Genomic DNA, 18,284 nt, shown 5'->3' on the forward strand with positions numbered 1-18,284 from the left:
ACCAACTTTGATGCGCAGGCCTTCACAACCCTCGATCAGAACAAATCTACCGCTCGCTATGGACGACCCGGAGCCAGAATCAACTCCCTTTGATGCCATCTCAGTGCAGTCAAACAAGCTGCTACGAGTAGGTAATTGGTTCTGTTCGTAATAGGCAACATCTCTAACATTATGCGCAGATCTACCAAGCAAACCTCGATAAAGCGACCCCATACGTAACTTACAGATGGATCGGCACAGTCACCTTACTGTGCATGTTCTTCCTGCGAATCATCTTAGCCCAAGGCTGGTACATCGTCGCATACTGTTTGGGGATCTATCTCCTCAATCTCTTCCTCGCATTCCTACAGCCGAAATTTGATCCTAGCCTGACGCAGGACGAAGGTCTAGAAGACGGAGAAAGCAGCCTACCAACAAAACAAGACCAGGAGTTCAGGCCGTTTATTAGGCGCCTACCGGAGTTCAAGTTCTGGCATGCTGCGACAAGGGCAGTGGTGGTCAGTTTTGTGTGCAGTTGGTTCAGTGTGTTCGATTTGCCAGTTTTCTGGCCGGTTCTGGTTATGTACTGGATTATACTATTTGCGCTAACGAGTGAGTGGAAATTTCCCACTTGAAAGCAAAGCGATGCTAACAAGTCCTGCAGTGAGACGACAAATTCAGCATATGATCAAGTACCGATACATTCCATTCTCAGTCGGGAAAGCGAAGTATGGTGCCAAGTGAGCGTGCCAGACATACGAGGGACGATCTACAGACATGTTGTATTCATAGAGCCATTTACGGCGACGACAGGTCGCGTCTTGAAAGCAAAGACCTAATGCCAAAAACTTCGACTTCAGATGATACGATACTCCAAAGATCGTGAGGCTTGATGAATTAACGCTCGATCTAGCACGGACAAATTCAATGAACAAGCACCACACTCCCTCTAGCAGGTCGAGCGTAGAGTTTGTGGGAACATGCGCTACTGCATGGTGCGGTCTGAGCAGTGAGTGATTTGAAAACGTGAACCCCGAAACTTGCAAGAGCTATTCTATCCGTGCATGTATCGTGATCCCTGTGTGAGCACGTCGTCTTGCTGAATTCGCTGGGAGCCACAATCAAAAGTGCTCGGTCTAAACTTCCCGCTTTCGGAGCCTCGCTAACTAGCGAAAGGACTGCATAATATTCCTGTCATGGACCAGTTCACCAATCCTCCGGCTACTTATACAGCACGATTGTAGCAGCACCTCGAAGCTGGCTAACGCTAAGTAGCAAGAACAAGTTAGATGCGTATGAACTCAGAACAGGTGAATATCCTTCTAACACCACGCTCCTCGTACCCGGGAGAAGTCCATAACATCTGGTGAACGGAGTTGTTATCCTCTGTTGATAATGCAAGAGATACCGTGGTGGAAGTCAGCAACCGCATACCAGATCTATCCAAGCTCGTTTTGCGACTCTAACAACGATGGTTGCGGAGATATACCCGGTATCATCAGCAAACTCGACTATCTGCGAGATCTCGGAATCACTTTGATATGGCTGTCTCTTGTCTACGACTCCCCTCAACACGATATGGGTTACGACGTTCGAAACTACGAAGACATCTGGTCCCGGTACGGCACGTTGTTGGATATGGAATAGCTCATCCACGCTGTCAAGCAGCGGGGCATGCGGATCATCATGGACCTGGTTGTTAACCATACGAGTCATGAGCATGAGTGGTTCCTGGCGAGCCGTGAATCTCAAGATAACCCGCACAGTGACTGGTATCATTGGCGCGATCCTAAGGGCTGGGATGAGACAGGGCAGCCTATAAGGCCGAATAATTGGCGGGGCGCGTTTGGGGGGAGTGTGTGGACGTATGCATCTGAGAGGAAGCAGTTCTATCTTCATTTGGCGTTGTCTGAGCAGCCTGATTTGAATTGGTTTAATGAGGAGACTAGACGGGCTGTATACAGGTCTGCTATAGAGTCTTGGCTCAAGAAGGGTATTGATGGGTTCCGGGTCGATGTTGTCAACTTTTATTGGAAGGAATTGACATTTCCTGATGCTAGGATCGTACTTCCAGATGAGGAGTTTCAGCCCATGGAGCCGCAGTTTGTGCTCAATGGACCGCGGATGCACGAGTGGTTGCAGGAGCAGAGGAAGGAGGTTCTTGACAAATACGGCAAAGACGTGTTCCTGGTGGGCGAATTGCCTGGTACGGGTAAGGAAGAGAGTCTCCGGTACCTTGATCCAAAACACCGTGAGCTGGATACTGTCTTCGATATGGACATCTTCATGGCGGGCAATACATTTGATACGGCGTTGCACGACATGAAGAGGCCGAAATTGACAGAGATTAAGCAGGCGATAGCCAAGACTCAAGCTTACATCGATCAAGGCGTTGGCTGGCCTACCGTGTTCCTTGAGAGTCACGACTACTCTGGGAGTGTTTCACGGTTTGGACCTGGACCGGGTCAGCATCAGGTGGCAGCTGCTCGTATGCTAGCTATGCTGGTCTGCACGCTCTCTGGCACGTTGTTCATGTACCAAGGGCAGGAAATTGGCATGACTGGCGTGCCGCGGGACTGGCGAACAGAGAATTTCCGAGATCGTGCTATCTTGAAGTATCTGGAGCAGATGGACGAGCAGTATTCGAACAATGAGGCAATGAAGAAGATGGCATTCGCTGCTGCTGTGGCCTACTCTCGAGACAACGCCAGAACTCCCATGCAGTGGTCGACGGAACTCAATGCTGGGTTTTCGAACGTGAGACCCTGGATACGCCTGAATGAGAGTTATCTGGAGGGCGTCAACGTAGCGAGTCAGCTTGGCGATGATCATGGTGTGCTTGAGTTCTGGAGGAATATGCTGAAGCTTCGGCAGCAGCACGGCGGGACGTTCATACATGGACACTTCAGACTGCTCGACGAGGAGAATGAGGAGGTCTTGTCGTACGTCAAATCAAGCCATGATGTGTCCATGCCTAGAGTCGTGGTTCATTTGAACTTCACGAGCAAGGAGCAGCAGGTTAAGTTCGATGGTTCCGAGAAAGCACGGTTGCAATTGCTTGTTAGCTCGGCTTCAGAGCACTACCAAAGTGTGAACGATGTGCTAGGGCCTTGGGAAGGTCGAACCTATATCGTGCATGATCATTATGAATAGCAGGAATTCGACAGTCGATTCAATCAAGACGGGCCAATGCCATCCTGTCTCTTTCGTACAACAAGCCAACTGGTATAGCAACAGGCCCACCGACCGCGGCATACATTGCACATTTCCATATCACTTGTACGCCCGTCTCCTCTACACCGTGCGCTCGAAGGAACCGATCATATAGCACGAATGCCCAGACGCATGTTGCCAGAGTCCCAATGATATGATCCCACTGAATGAGCCACTTGAAACCCTCGTGGACACCACGGCACTTCCTGCTCGCAAACGGCAACGTCGGCACAAAGACCTGCTTGAACAGCGATCCCCCTTGGGCTCTTCTGCCCTTCGAGCCCCGTCGCAAGTACTGAACAGCACAGGTCGCCAGCACAATCCACCAAGGCACTGCGGCCAAAAGGAAGACGAAGCTATATGTCAACCGCAAATACCTCCATGACTCTTCTGGCGACTGTGAAGCAGCTTGACCTATACCGACAACATCACCCCTCCGCATCACGTACACACAAGCATGATGAACCAGCACAATCCACACGTTCCACTGCTGGTACAACCCACATACACTCTGCTTGACCTTCCAACTCACGTACCCCGGCGCTGGCAACGCACTCAGCACAATCGGAATCACATACCCAACCACAAAGCTCACGACAATCGCAACCGCGTCATGTCTGCCCACTGCCAGTTCTGCCGCACCAGCATAACCTGAAGGTTGCCAAATAACCAGCACAGCCAACCACAACGACGAAAACACAGCATGCCCTTGGTTGAATATCACAATGCCAGGGATCGTGATCCAAGACGTCCAGTGCGACCCATACCCATTACACGCTCTTAGACTCTCGAGCACGATGAGCGCCCAGCTGGGTGCCCATGCACCGAGGAAGAGCACGCCGACGAGCGTGGTGTCGAGATGCGTTAGGTCCTCGGCGAAGACGAGACTGAAGATCGTGACGGCGCGGATTTGCCAGTCAATTGGGGGGAAGCGGTGGTTGGTGGTTATGGGGTTTATGGGGAGGCCGGAGGGCATGTGGTTTGTGGTGAGGATGTGGGTGTAGTGGGAGACGAGGTTGTTGGAGGTGGCGAAGAGGTGGAGGGACTTGAAGCCGGTGAGGGAGAGGCCAAGGAGGAGGGCGACGGGGAGGAAGGTGGACATTCTGAAGAGGGGTGGCGGTGGTGCGTAAGTTGCGAGCTGGGAATGTTGGGGGTGTTGGGCAATGGAGAGGGAATTTGCGTGTTACTGCTTGGAGTGATGGCAGATTAGGCGGTGATACTGGTTGGAGGGACGCCTAGCATGGATGCTGATTGTTCGTAAAGGTGCCTAGAGTCAATCCAAGGCGGCCGAGCGTTCAGGCTTTGCAACACGATCTACATCAGCAGCGGGCGTTGCGTAAGAGCGAGCCTCTTGAGCACAAGGGAATGGACTACGGCTACGGCACGAAAGCTGACATGAGTGAAACACTGCAGTACATGTACTAACATCAAGCAGATCCTTTTGTAATGACGATGAAGGGGTAAGACCTGAGGTGCCACTGACCCAACAGCTTCGAAGACCGCTCGAGCTCCAGGAGGACAGACACTAAAGCCCCGCGTTCCAGATGGTGGAGCTGTGGGTGATGGCCTGCTCCTGGCAAAAGCACACAGGTTACATCGGGTGTGACGCGATCCCACTCCATTTCGAACCGCGCATCTTGGTACCTGCGGGACCGTTGGAGCTCTACGACTGAGCGGGAGTCTGATGAGGCTTCAAAACTTGCTAGATCACGATGCATGTTGTCCAAGTTAAGCAAAAGGCGAGGCAAGCATTTGTGTACTCGGTCAACAGCCAAAATTGTATGTCGGGTTCCGCTGGAGCAGTATGATGTGAATTCGATAGACTCGCATACTGAAAGCGGCTGCTCAGACGAAAGATCTGATCAGCGTTGGCCGGAACCACTCATTAGAGGGAGAGCAACAACACGGTAGCTGTCACGCCGCGAGGCTACCACGTTTTCATGATGATTCTAGTGCTCTCATTGCACAGACGCTTCAGCCGTCTCCCGAATCAGTTGTGCAATCTTCATCATCTCCACCCTCCCACGAGGGAAGTCATGCCCGTACTCATGATGAAACTCCCTCGCCTTATCCCTGTCACACAAGCTCAACAGATGTAGTCCATGATGAGGATTCGTCTCATCCTCTTCGATACTCCTGACATGAAGCGTCGGGACATCGATTAGCGCCTCACCTTCATCATCTCCATCATCCCGCCGCCTCTCAAAACGACACAATCCAAACTCCCCATCGGAGATGAACTTCGTCCCGTCCCTCAACACCATCCCCCTACACCGTTCCAACATCCCCAGCATAACCTCATGATCCGCCTGATCCTCCACACTCACACCCTCCTTCCTCCTTAATGCACTCGGCCTCAGAAACATACTCCTCGCCTCCTCAACTAGCGAATCCGCATCGAACTCCACGCTCGGGTCCACATCCACCTCATCCAACCGAAACACCCTCAACGGACTCGCCCCGTTAATGAACACCGCAAACCGGAACGGCCGTTGACTCACCAGCCCAAGCGGGTTCCGCGCCACATCACGACATAGGATTTCCGCCGCCAATGCAGCACCTCCGCTATACCCCAGTACACCATCGAATGGGCCGTCCCTCGCGATCAGCGCCTCGAGTTCCGTCTCGGTCTGGAGGATCGAGCGCGGATCGAGAGGGTTGTAGTAGGTGTATAGCGGCAGGCGCGAGAACGCGGTTGTGTGCAGGGACCAGTTACCTTCTGTGTGGCGGACTGTGCCTTGGAGGTGGTCGAATTGGATGTCGGGGAGGTGGGCTGCTAGGGGGCTGAGTTGGGCGGTGAAGATTTGGGTGTTGCTGCCGCGGCCGTGGAGGGCGAGGATGCGCATGAGGAGGCAGTGTGTGTTGGGGCGATGAGGTGGGGTGGGAATGGCGAGTGGTCAGCACCTTGAATGTGCTGTGTGAGCGGTTGAGTGAAGTACTTGGCTGTGCTCGTTGACTGTATGATAGATTATGTGTCTAGCTGTATGGTAGTTGGTCGTGTATGCGCAGTATGCGTGCTTCACGACCGTATAGCCGGGAGTAGCTCCGGGGCGATGTGGTTAAAACGATGTTGAGCTCGTGCAATTCCTAGCAGCCAATCTTCTGTCACGATATACCTCAGGTAAGTAATGGGTCAGCAGTCATGGACTAGTGCAACGATAGTGTCTGAAGCCGGTTTGTCGGTAGACATGAGGCATCTATTTCGCCGTAGACTCGTTCTGGTTTCCGCGTCGACGTTGTCCTTCCGTCCATGAATTTGACCCATACTGAATCGTGCATTAGCCTGGGGTGCAACCTTCATCGTCTCATGTTGTGCGCGTATGGACCCTGCGAATGTGGTTGCTGGGATGCGGGTGACACGGCCGTTGGAGCTGCCACTATCAGGCTGTTGAGACACGTGTTCGGATAGTCGCTTGGGCGAGGAGTCGCCGACGATCAGTCGTACATGCTTAGTCGTGGAACAAGCAAGTTGCTTTTCGACGTTAGTGCTATAACCCTGACTCCAAAGTATACTGGGGCATCATCAGGGAATGTGACAAGGAGCAGAAGAATGCGGGGCGGACTGTGATGTTGACAGGGGCCGAAGATCCACCTAAAGTATCCAAGAACCAGATATATGTTTGAAATGCTAAGCCTTCGGACGAATGATGCTCGGTCCTTTGTATCCCAGGCGTATAACAGTTTGTTCGAATGCCGCACATGCAAGTCTTTGAGCAAGATCAATACTGGTGTGATCGATGGAATATTGACAGCCATAGATCTTCGGCACTTCGGGGTCGCCTGAACCGATGTTTCGGACATATTGGACTGCAACGCGCAACATGTACCCAGCAGCAGGATGTTTCGACGGGCCTGAGGGCGGCGTGGGCCGAACCATAAAATGCATACAGCGGCTGAAAGCTTGTTCTTAATGCTGTCTGCTTTCACCTTGTTGATTGGCGGCTGGTGACAGAGTTGCAGGATGGTGTAGCATGATCTGCAAGGTGCACGGCCGACGCGAACACTTGTAAAATAGTTGTTCTACTGAGAGTCAGCTGATAGCATTGACAATAGTATACCACCGTCATTTCATGCCAGTCGCATGTATCGGTTCAGACCTTCAGCTTTCTTCTTCTGAGTCTGACCGTAGGGTTCCGCTTTGGATTCATGATGCCGATGCTTTGTGGATTGAGGTCCAGACCTTCGATTGGCTTCACGAACTCCAGGTCGAAAAGGAACAGCACTGTCGACACCACATTGATGATCTCTTGCTCGGCCACGAATCGCCCTGAACACAAACCGATGCCCCCTCCGAAACTCCTTAGATGAGAATTTTGTTTTTGTATTTGCCTGTATTTCTCCTCGTCTTTGGCGTCGTTTGTAATCCATCGATTAGGATCGGTTTGCTGAGGCTGCGGGAAGACATCGTGGTCAAAATGGAGGAGCTGAACTGGAAGCAGCAAAACACTGCCAGGCTTCACAATGAAACCGTCGATTTCAGCCTCTTTCGTCACAACCCTTGCCGCCGCGCTGGCAGATCCTGTTCTCAGGGACTCTTTCCACACACCTTGGATGTATTGACTCTGCTTCAACTTGAGCACATCCAGCGGGAATTCATCTTGTCCAATGCCATCAGTACACTTCACAGATGATGCAATCTCTTCTCTGTATCTGGCGACCCCGCCTGGAGATTTGAAAATGCATATCGTAAACCAGGTAGCCATTGGTGCTGAGTTCGTCACAATGCTAAAATTGGTCAGCATCCCTTCGGTAACATTCATGAGACGTTCGCAGCCTTACACGAATAGAAAGCTAGCTTGTAGACAAGCACGACCTCTGTGGGTGAATTCGAACTTCCTCCCAAGGATTTCTCGTTCCCAGTTCATCTTGATGCCCCATTTGTCGTTCCAGATGCTCTGAGTTTCAGGCCACTCTTCAATCTCTGTGTCTACCCACTCATCGAATGCTTGTAACATCCTTTCTCTCGCTGCGCGTGCTTTAGGCCTTGAGTACCATGAGACGTTAGACCTGACCCCAGCGAAAGTTGCATCATTGAACAACTTCCAGTCTTCCCACATGTCCGGCCATATTTCATGCAGCCTCGTCCCGAAGAATGTCAGGACCGATGTCTCGAAAATTGTCTTCCTCATCAGCTCGTGATAATCAATCGTAACCCAGCCGCTCCCATCCTTGGGAAACAAGTCCGCGGAAACGTGCTGGAGCTTGGCCATATATGTATTCATTACCATGTCGAGTGTTACACTGGTAAGATATTTCAAATAAATTGTGTGGTTAGCAGATAAGAATTCTCGCGATCTTTGCTCACTGTCCGTCAACAAGTGGTGGGGTTTCAATGGCAGTTGGAATTTGGGTCTATCCAGAGTAGGTAAGTTGACACCATTCTCCATCATACTTGCAACGACTGGCTCGAAGACGAAGTCTCGAGATCTGCTGAAGATGTGCGAAGCTGTGGTTGATGAGCTGAAGACGTGAAATTTCGTATTCATCATGAGAAGTGTGAAGGGTGTCCCCAAATAGCGTCTGCTCCATGACTCAAAGGTCCTGTTGGGATTTGACAGGAACGAAGGCAGGTGCTGAAGGTAAGGCAGCCAGTATGGTGCTACTGGTGGCTCTTGCCCTTTGGCGGGCTGCCATGATCGGGACCGAAGACCGGATAACAGTCGAGTTGACAAGCAGACAAGAGCAACGCATACTAAGAGACTCCAGATCAAATTGTGATGTAGGCTATTGATCAACCGGAAGCTCGTAGGCAGATACCTGTCGGTAGTGACCATGTTTATGAGCTACCATCAACGGAAGGACCTGGCGGCAGCTTTATGAATGTCGTCATTGTTAACAATTATGATTCTGCTGTTACACCATGCCACCGTTGCGCATGTCTCGCGTGGGCGTTCGCTTGTCTAGTATCTGATGGGAGGGTGACATGGTGGGTGCCTTGCGTCTAGCACGTACCAACTAGTACAACAGGCTCGACCACGAGATGTCATTTCAAGGAGACCTTGAACCCCCGACTCCAGTCCAGGACGAGGTGCTCAAGTGTTGTACCATGTTACATCGTGCATACCGAGAGGGAAAACCAGCTTGTGGGAGGAAGAACTTGAACGTTGGAAGAGAAGAAAAGGGTGGGGTATCATGTTTTGAATCGGGTCTAGTTTGTGGGGCAGTCGCGCATGTTTCGTGTTTTAGGCTTAGCGCGCTCTTCTCCAATCCTTGAGGCTCTGCCTGCTCGTTGCAACTCGACACAGCTTTGCTATCTGTCCAGGGTGTAGGAGGTTCCGCTCTCACGAGCTTCTGCCATTGCATGATCAAGCGAATCTTCGAGGGAGCGAGTATGCAACCATCTGGCTTCGTTCACCTAGCTTCTTCGCACAGTATGACACCTAGACCCAGAAAGGCTAAAAACCTTGCTGCAGCAAGATTCGTTAACTTCTGCAGTCTCATTCCTGCATGGGTGTTCCGAGTGCCGTACTCCTCAGCGGTAGGTTGACATCCGTTGGTATGGCAGCCACAGTTATGGGCAGAGTCCTGATATCCATGACCCACAGGACCTCTTATGCCTGGCACTTCGAGCTTAGGTGGAGTGCGTAATGATGGACACTAGCACGGTTGGTCCTACCCTACGTTGAGTGTGAGATCCTAGCTTGAGTCTCATTCCATGCTCGGAACATGGGTTGCTAAACTGGCAAAACTACGAACGACCAGCTGCATTCACACAAGGCTGTGGTCTTCTTAATGGAGCCTTCTCGTGCTTCTCTGAATGAGCCAGACATGGTCAAGGTATTTGACTTTTCTTGATCATTGACCGTGTAAGCAATACGGTGGAGGGAACGAGAGTGACCGATCCGGTTAAGTCCTTCTCAGCAATAGACGCTGCATTGTTGTCGACTGTGTCGACTAGTCTCGGTCTGAATAAGACTGATATCACAGCTCGACGATCGTCTATGAATCCAGCACGTGCCTTGGCTATCTAAGGAAGGTAGCAACTCACAAGACCAACCATGGGCTCGATATCCACAGAGGACAGTGAAAGACATTGCTATGGCGCTTTGGAAGAGCCATTGGCCATCATCGGTCTTTCCACCCGGTTCCCTCAGGAAGCAACAGATACCGAAGAACTTTGGAAATTCTTGCTAAAGGGCAGGAGTGCTCATACCCCTTTCCCAGCAGACAGAATCGGTCCTGGCCACTACCATCCTGATCCTGAACATGGAGGCTCTTTCGCTGTCAAAGGAGGACATTTTCTGTTGGAAGACCCTGCACTTTTCGACGCACCTTTCTTTAGTGTTACCAAGGGCGAAGTCATGGCTTTAGACCCCCAACAGCGTGTTGTGTTAGAAAATGTCTACCACGCCCTCGAAAACTCTGGCTTGGCAATACGAGATGTGACAGGATCGAACACTTCGGTCTTTGTCTCAGGTTTCAACCATGATCATCTTGCAAATCTCAACACAGACCCAGAAAGCACAATGAAATACAAGCCTACAGGTACCACGAACTCGCTGCTAAGCAATCGGGTTTCTTGGTTCTTCGACTTCAAATCTCCGAGCGTGACACTTGACACTGCATGCTCAAGCAGTATGGTAGCACTTCACTTGGGCTGTCAAGGCTTACGTACCGGTGAAAGCGATATGGCAATCATCAGTGGTGTGACCATGATCAGCTTTCCGACCGACATCATGAGCATGGGTCACCACGGCTTCTTGTCGACCGAAGGGAAGTCTTTCAGCTTTGATCATCGCGCCGAGGGTTATGCACGAGGCGAAGGTGTTGGTAGCCTGATTGTGAAGCGTCTTCCCGATGCAGTCAGAGACGGCAACACCATTCGAGCTGTAATTCGTGGTACAGGTGTCAACCAGGACGGGCGGACCCCCGGTATTGCAATGCCAAGCAGCGCGGCACAGGAAAGTCTGATGAGAAAGGTCTACGCTTCTGCGAAGCTGGATTTCGAAGACACGATGATGGTTGAGGCGCATGGGACCGGCACAGCTGCAGGCGATCCTCTTGAAGCGTCTGCCATTGCGAAGATCTTCCAATCAAGTCGTTCTAGCATACCCATGATTATAGGTGCTATCAAGTCAGGAATCGGACATTTGGAAGGTGGCGCGGGAATTGCAGGCTTGATCAAGGCAATCCTAATCCTCGAGCGCGGCATCATCCCGCCTAACGTCAACTTCGAGAAGGTCAACCCAAAAATACCTTGGAGGAAATGGAAGTTACAATTTCCTACAAAGGCCATGCCTTGGCCGACTTCTGGTCTCCGACGGATATCAGTGAATTCCTTTGGTGTAGGCGGCACTAATGCCCATACAATCCTCGACGATGCTTTCAGCTACCTCTCTACGTGTGGCATTCATGCTCTGCACCGAACCAATTCCAGAACTCCAACTCAAGCAGATGTTGACAGCATTGTGGAGAGCCTCAATCCGGCATTCAAAAACGAACTAGCACGCCCTAGCACAAATGGAAAAGCCGATGGTGTCACAAACGGACTCGAAAACAGTGGTACTAACGGACTCACCAACGAGTTCATTACCGGCGATGATCGTGCTCCTGAAGCTGAGACATCTCCTCGCCTAGTAGTCGTAACTTCCTTTGACGAGGCAGGTGTGCACAGGAATGGCAAGCAATTATCTGGTTACCTCAAAAGTTCCTGCTCTCGAGGTCAGAATCACTTCTACCTAGACGACTTGGCATATACGCTGGCAAAGCGCTCTCGATTCCCTTGGAGGGCAGCTGTCCAAGCAACAACCGTTGGGGAACTGGCAAACAAACTCGACAAGCTTGCAAGGCCAGTTCGCGCAGCCAATGTACCCCAGATTGGGTTTGTCTTCACGGGACAAGGTGCACAATGGCATGCCATGGGTCGTGAGCTTCTTGTGTATACTGTTTTCAGGCAAAGCCTGCTCGATGCTTCGAACTACATGCAGTCAATCGGCAGCCTTTGGTCACTCTTCGACGAACTATGCCGTTCTAAGGCGGACACGAATGTCAACGAGCCTTACCTTACCCATCCAGCTTGCACTGCGTTGCAGATAGCGCTTACTGAGCTACTTGCATCTTGGCATGTTGTACCCTCCCGAGTAGTTGGCCACTCCTCTGGAGAGATTGCAGCTGCTTACTGTGCCGGCAAGTTGTCTAGAGAGGCAGCTTGGAAGACAGCGTATCTCAGAGGTTTGGTGTCAGACAAGCAATTGAGTGCGAAAGGCTCGATGATGGCTGTTGGCCTATCTGCCAAAGACGTCGAGCCTTACGTGAGCGCGCTCAACGATCAGGCTGAAGGCAAGCTGATCATAGCCTGCTATAACAGTCCCAGAAACGTCACAGTGTCCGGCGACGACCACAGAATCAATCGCTTGAAAGAGCAGCTTAGCCAACAGGGAGTCTTTGCGCGGAAGCTGCTCGTCAAGAATGCATACCACTCCTCACACATGCAGGAGGTCGCTGATGAATATCTAAAGTCACTGGGACATCTCTCATCTGCTGCGGAACACCGACAGCAGCAGGTCCACATGTTTTCGTCGGTTACCGGCAGCCATATCGGGCAACATATGCTGGATGCGCAGTATTGGGTCGACAATCTGGTATCGCCTGTCCGCTTTGAGGAGGCGTTGAGGCAGATGTGTTTCTCACGTACCGAGAAGGGTCAAGCTTCTATCAAGATCAATGCAAGCGCGGGCAACATCCTCACAGACGTCATTATTGAAATTGGACCGCACGCAGCTCTGCAAAGTACTATCAAGGAGACTTTGGCAGCAACTTCATACTCTTCCACCATCTCAACGTTGTCAACCTTGAACCGTTCCACTCCGGGTCTGGCGACTATACTGGATACAATCGGTCATCTTGTCTGCAAAGGCGCGCCCCTTGATCTCAGCATGATCAACCAGAGCACGATAACACCTTCAACGAAACACCGATCGGGTCTGCTAGTCGACCTTCCAGGTTACGCTTTCGACCATTCGGAAAAGCTCATCTACGAGAGCAGACTTGCCAAAAACTATCGTCTGCGCAAAGAGCCAAGGCACGACCTCTTTGGTGCACCAGTCTCTGACTGGAATCCAGAAATGCCTCGCTGGCGAAACATCATCAGGATCTCGGAGCAGCCCTGGCTTCGTGACCATATGGTAACGAATCAGATCGTACTACCTGGTGTAGCATATTTGATTGCTGCAATCGAAGCTTCTCGGCAGATCGCGTCACAAGACAAGGAGATAGTCGGCTTCAGGCTGAAGGATATATCCTTGAAAAGAGCTTTGATAGTGCCAGATAACAAGGAAGGAGTTGAGACCATGCTAAGCCTCACAAGGTTTGACGAGTCAAGCTTGCAAGCATCATCAGTATGGCGAAAGTTTTCATTGTCATCCTTCAGCACAGTGAATGAAGATTGGACAGAGCATTGCACCGGATACATTGCAGTAGACTACGAAGAAGCAGAAAATCCAATTGACGAAGGACACGAAGCTCGTGAAGAGGCATCGGGATGGGCTCGACGTCTAGAGGTTGTTGATGCATCTTGTACTGTCTTGGTTGATATTGACGACGTCTACGACAATCTTGTCACTTCCGGACTTGCCTTTGGGCCCCTCTTCCGAAATCTATCTGATGTTAAATGCACCACAAATCAGTTGGGTGAGACTTCGGGCACCGTAACAGTACCAGACGTCGCATCAGCTATGCCCAAGAAATTCATGCATGATAATCTAATCCATCCAGCAACCATGGACAGCTTCATGCATTTCTTCCTCTCTTCAGCTCTCGATGCTATGGGCAAGGCGACCCTCGATCGACCCATGGTACCGACATTCATTCGAGACGTGTGGGTGTCAGCCGAACTTCAACCCAACCCAGGACATCGATTCCGAGGTCATGGCAAGAGCAGCCTTATAGCATACGACAAATACGAGAGTGATGTCCGAATCTGGGATTTCGAGGGTGGCAAAGCACGTGTGTTGATACAGGGCATACGTGCTACACCACTAGAGTCAGTGGACCTTTCGTCTGGCTCGATCAGGAAATTGAATCATGGGATCGAGTGGACACCATACCTTGAGCTCGCAACTGATGCAACGTTCGCCAGCGTCGCTCGAACTACTGAGGCAGAAGATGCTGAGTATCGGACTTGGGTATCGAAGTTTCAGATTGCGTCTCTCTTACTAATCAATGATGCATTGGATGAGCTCAATCATCAGCTATCTAGTGGTATCGAAGGACATATGTTGCGATATTTTGAGTGGATGCAATACATGTCGCAGCTGTTACAGGATGATCAAATATCAGGCATGAGAAAGTCGGACTACGAAGCCTACCACAACAGTACAGAGTTGAAGGCGCAACTGTTTAAAGAGGTTGAAGAACACAATGCGGATGGTGCGTTGGCTCTACGCATGGGTCGGAGTATTGTGAAGGTCTTGAACAAGGAGGATGACCCACTACATCTCATGTTCGGCATCGACGATCTCCTTGACCACGTCTATGCTCAAGTAGCACATCTCGGAGACCTCCCTGCTCTACAGGCCGCTCTGCTGGAGATCGTTGCGAAAACCCATACTGGCTTGAAAGTGCTTGAAGTGGGTGCAGGCACTGGAGGATTGACTGTCGGCATGCTCGAAGGTCTCATACAGCATTTGCCCGATGGTGGTCTGTCATCTAGCGTCGGTACCTACACCTTCACTGACATATCTGCTGCATTCTTCGAGAAGGCAAGAGAGAAGTTCAAAGCTTACCATGCCTTCCTTGAGTACAAAGTGCTCGACATTGAGCAAGATCCTGATAAGCAAGGGCTGGATGTAGGCACCTACGATATCGTTATTGCGCAAAACGTGGTCCATGCAACCAAAGATCTCAAGCAGTCTTTCCAGAATACCCACAAATTACTGAAGCCGGGTGGCAAGCTCTTGCTGCAAGAAGGAGTGAGACAGGACTTTGCATGGTCAACTATCGCTTTTGGTCAGCTACCGGGATGGTGGGCGGGAGTCGAGCCTAACAGAAAGATGAGTCCATGGATACCATCTGACGACTGGGACAATATCATCAAGTCAGCCAACTTTACCGGCATCGATCTCGAATTGTCTGATCGACGCTCAAGAGACTTACATACACAAAGTCTTTTCGTTGCAACCGCTCTTCCCGCAGAGCGCCACACCACTGGACTGCCCTCGACTGCAGTTGTTACAACTATTCCACCTTCGGAGGGTTTAAGCGAGCTGTGCTCTTCCCTAAAAACATACTTGGAGAGCAAGCTTGAAGTCGACAAGTGCTCAGTCATACACTATCTTGACCTTGCACAAGCAAAATTGGATAGCACAGTTTGCATATCTATATGTGAGCTAGAGAGACCGGTACTCGTCGATTTGCAGGAGAATGAATTCAACAACATACGACAAATGCTGTGCATTTGCAAAGGGATGATCTGGGTGACAGGTGACATTGAGAAACAACCAGAATACGGCATGATTACTGGCATGACGCGCACGTGCCGATGGGAACGCGATATCGAAGGAGCGAACTTGACAACACTTGCCATCTCCGAGCCCAGACCTGACAATGAACGCCTCGTCGACGCCATCGGTAGACTCTATCAGCAGCAGTTCAATGGAGTGCTCCCGGAGGTCAAATACCAAGGCGAATTCCTTCTCAAGGAAAACAAGTTCTTGACAAGCAGACTCGTCGAGGCTCCGGCAGCCAACGAATTTCTCCATTCGCAATTTGCAAGGCCGAAGCCGGTGATGACTGCATACAAGGACGCTGGCCGTCCGATCAAGCTTGCAACATCCGCACCTGGACTACTGGATAAGCTTGAGTGGGTTACAGATGAGATATATCTTGAGCCATTGGCTGATACGCATGTCGAGATTGATATCAGAGCGGCTGCCATGAACTTCAGAGATCTTATGATTGCCATGGGTGAACATATGGCGTACAGCATGGGTAATGAAGCTGCTGGTATGGTCACGAGAGTCGGAACAAAAGTCACCGATGTGAAGGTAGGCGACCGAGTCGTATATCTCTGCGGTGTTGAGAGTACGGGCTGCTTCCACACTTTCGGACGTGTCGATCAAAATGTGGTCGTCAAGATTCCTGATCAGATGAGCTATGAGGTGGCGTGTGGGCTTCCTTGTGTCTATGCGACTGTTATCTATGGCCTGGTGGATGCCGGGCGCCTGGCGCAAGGAGAGAAGATCCTGATTCATGCTGCTGCTGGTGGGGTCGGACAAGCTGCAATCCACTACGCGAAGTACGTCGGAGCTGAGATATTCGCTACCGTGTCCAGTCCAGAAAAGAAAGAGCTTGTGATGAGGCTAGGCGTACAAGAAGACCACATCTTCTCGAGCAGAGATTTGACCTTCGTCAAGGGCGTCATGCGCATGACTGAGGGCAAGGGTGTTGACCTAGTGCTCAACTCGTTGTCTGGCGAGGCGCTTCGAAGATCGTGGGATCTGCTCGCACCATTCGGTAGGTTCATCGAGATCGGCAAGAAAGATGCACAAAACAATGGCAAGATCGAACTTCGACCATTCTTGCGGAACGTTACAATGGCGAGCGTTGAGCTGCCGACTATGATGCGACATCGTCCTTCGCTGTTCAAGCGTCTCACGGAGGACACTGTCAGATTGTGGTCGAAGGGTCACATCAAAGAAGCTGATCCTTTAAAGATCATGAACTTCTCGCAAGTCGAAGAGGGTCTCCGCGTTCTGCAATCCGGAAAAGGTATGGGCAAGATGGTTTTTGTGCCAACGCCAGATGACATGCTGCCAATCGTGCCTCCAAAGCCTCCAACGTACCATCTCCGAGCAGACGCCACGTATATCCTGGCTGGTGGTCTGGGTGGCATCGGTCGCAGTGCTGCAAAATGGATGGCCAAGAAAGGTGCCCGCCACTTGCTATTCCTCTCAAGCACAGGCAATGTCACGGAAGCCGTTTCAGAAATGATGAAGGATCTCCAACAGCAAAACTGCGAAGCCAAAATCAAGAAATGCGATGTCAGTGACAAAGCAGCCCTCCAAGCGACCATCAACGAATGTTCAAAAACCATGCCCCCAATCCGCGGCGTAATACAAGGCGCAATGAAGCTCAAAGTAAGTAAGCCACAACCTCACTCTTACATCCCCACTAACACCCACCCCAGGACACCATGCTCGAAAACATGACCCACACCGACTTCACACTCGCCACCAATCCCAAAGTCCACGGTTCCCGAAATTTACACGACCTACTGCCTCAAGCTCTGGACTTCTTCATCATGCTCTCCAGCGCAACCGGCATCCTCGGCAACCGTGCCCAAGCAAACTACGCCGCAGGCAACACCTACCAAGACAGCCTCGCGCACCACCGCCGCTCCCTCGGCCTCCCCGCAACAACGATCGATCTCGGCCAGGTCCAATCCGTCGGGTACGTCGCCGAGAACAAAGACCGCGCCATCGTCGCGAAACATCTCGCGACGGTGCTAGAAGTCATCCGCGAAGACGAGATCCATGCGCTGTTGGAGTACGCCATGAATCCTGCCAATTCGGCGCCAGCCCAGTTGATCACGGGGTTATCCACGATGGAAACCTACAGAGCGAGAGGCGCACCACCACCCACATACCTGTCTTTCCCGCTCTTCACGCATCTGAACAGTGTCAATGTGCATAACCATACCTTCGCGGCTGGCAACACAGATAACGCACCCAACGACCCAACCACATCCCTCTACATCACGCCCCTCCTCCGCAGCGCAACAACCCTCAACCAAGCAACCGAAATCGTCACAACAGCGATACGCCATAAACTTGCCGCTTTGCTCGCGGTAGAGGTAGAAAACATTGAGACTGGGAAGAGCGTAGCCGGTAACGGGGTTGACTCGCTTGTGGCGATGGAGTTTAGGACGTATCTTGTTAGGGAGTTGGGGTGTGATGTGCCTGTGGTGGAGATTCAGGGGTGTGGGAGTGTGGCGGAGTTGGGGAGACGGGTTGTGCAGAGTGGTGTTGGGGGGTTGTGGGATGGTAACGCTAGGGAGGGGAAGGGGAAAGGGGGAGATGGTGAGTGAGGAGATGTAGGGTTAGGCTTAGCTTATCACTCCGTGAACAGACGAGATTTAGCTAGTTTGGACAAAT

The 18,284-nt window shown here is 51.3% G+C and overlaps 6 protein-coding genes across 6 annotated transcripts; 3 read left to right on the forward strand and 3 right to left on the reverse strand.

Annotated features, from left to right (window-relative positions):
- Nucleotides 1-58: 58 nt before the first annotated feature.
- RER1 (retention in endoplasmic reticulum protein 1) lies at nucleotides 59-723 on the forward strand (the record flags this gene model as incomplete). The annotated part of the gene is made up of 3 exons (XM_064876404.1): nucleotides 59-127; nucleotides 180-591; nucleotides 644-723. The coding sequence occupies 3 exons, from the start codon at nucleotides 59-61 to the stop codon at nucleotides 721-723; spliced, it is 561 nt and encodes a 186-aa protein (XP_064727711.1).
- Nucleotides 724-1,665: 942 nt separating this feature from the next.
- On the forward strand, nucleotides 1,666-3,132 carry PMZ80_008001 (uncharacterized protein; the record flags this gene model as incomplete). Its single annotated transcript, XM_064876405.1, has 1 exon — nucleotides 1,666-3,132. The coding sequence occupies one exon, from the start codon at nucleotides 1,666-1,668 to the stop codon at nucleotides 3,130-3,132; it is 1,467 nt and encodes a 488-aa protein (XP_064727712.1).
- Nucleotides 3,133-3,151: 19 nt separating this feature from the next.
- PMZ80_008002 (uncharacterized protein) lies at nucleotides 3,152-4,294 on the reverse strand (the record flags this gene model as incomplete). The annotated part of the gene is made up of 1 exon (XM_064876406.1): nucleotides 3,152-4,294. The coding sequence occupies one exon, from the start codon at nucleotides 4,292-4,294 to the stop codon at nucleotides 3,152-3,154; it is 1,143 nt and encodes a 380-aa protein (XP_064727713.1).
- An 856-nt stretch (nucleotides 4,295-5,150) lies between these two features.
- PMZ80_008003 (uncharacterized protein) lies at nucleotides 5,151-6,038 on the reverse strand (the record flags this gene model as incomplete). The annotated part of the gene is made up of 1 exon (XM_064876407.1): nucleotides 5,151-6,038. The coding sequence occupies one exon, from the start codon at nucleotides 6,036-6,038 to the stop codon at nucleotides 5,151-5,153; it is 888 nt and encodes a 295-aa protein (XP_064727714.1).
- A 1,245-nt stretch (nucleotides 6,039-7,283) lies between these two features.
- PMZ80_008004 (uncharacterized protein) lies at nucleotides 7,284-8,678 on the reverse strand (the record flags this gene model as incomplete). The annotated part of the gene is made up of 2 exons (XM_064876408.1): nucleotides 7,284-7,917; nucleotides 7,972-8,678. The coding sequence occupies 2 exons, from the start codon at nucleotides 8,676-8,678 to the stop codon at nucleotides 7,284-7,286; spliced, it is 1,341 nt and encodes a 446-aa protein (XP_064727715.1).
- Nucleotides 8,679-10,190: 1,512 nt separating this feature from the next.
- PMZ80_008005 (Type I Iterative PKS) lies at nucleotides 10,191-18,217 on the forward strand (the record flags this gene model as incomplete). Its single annotated transcript, XM_064876409.1, has 2 exons — nucleotides 10,191-17,267; nucleotides 17,318-18,217. The coding sequence occupies 2 exons, from the start codon at nucleotides 10,191-10,193 to the stop codon at nucleotides 18,215-18,217; spliced, it is 7,977 nt and encodes a 2,658-aa protein (XP_064727716.1).
- Between the last annotated feature and the right edge of the window lie 67 nt (nucleotides 18,218-18,284).

The sequence above is a fragment of the Knufia obscura genome, assembly GCF_036327395.1.
Source record: "Knufia obscura strain CCFEE 5817 isolate CBS 148926 chromosome Unknown scaffold_10, whole genome shotgun sequence".
In the NCBI taxonomy this organism is placed as follows: Eukaryota; Fungi; Ascomycota; class Eurotiomycetes; order Chaetothyriales; family Trichomeriaceae; genus Knufia; species Knufia obscura.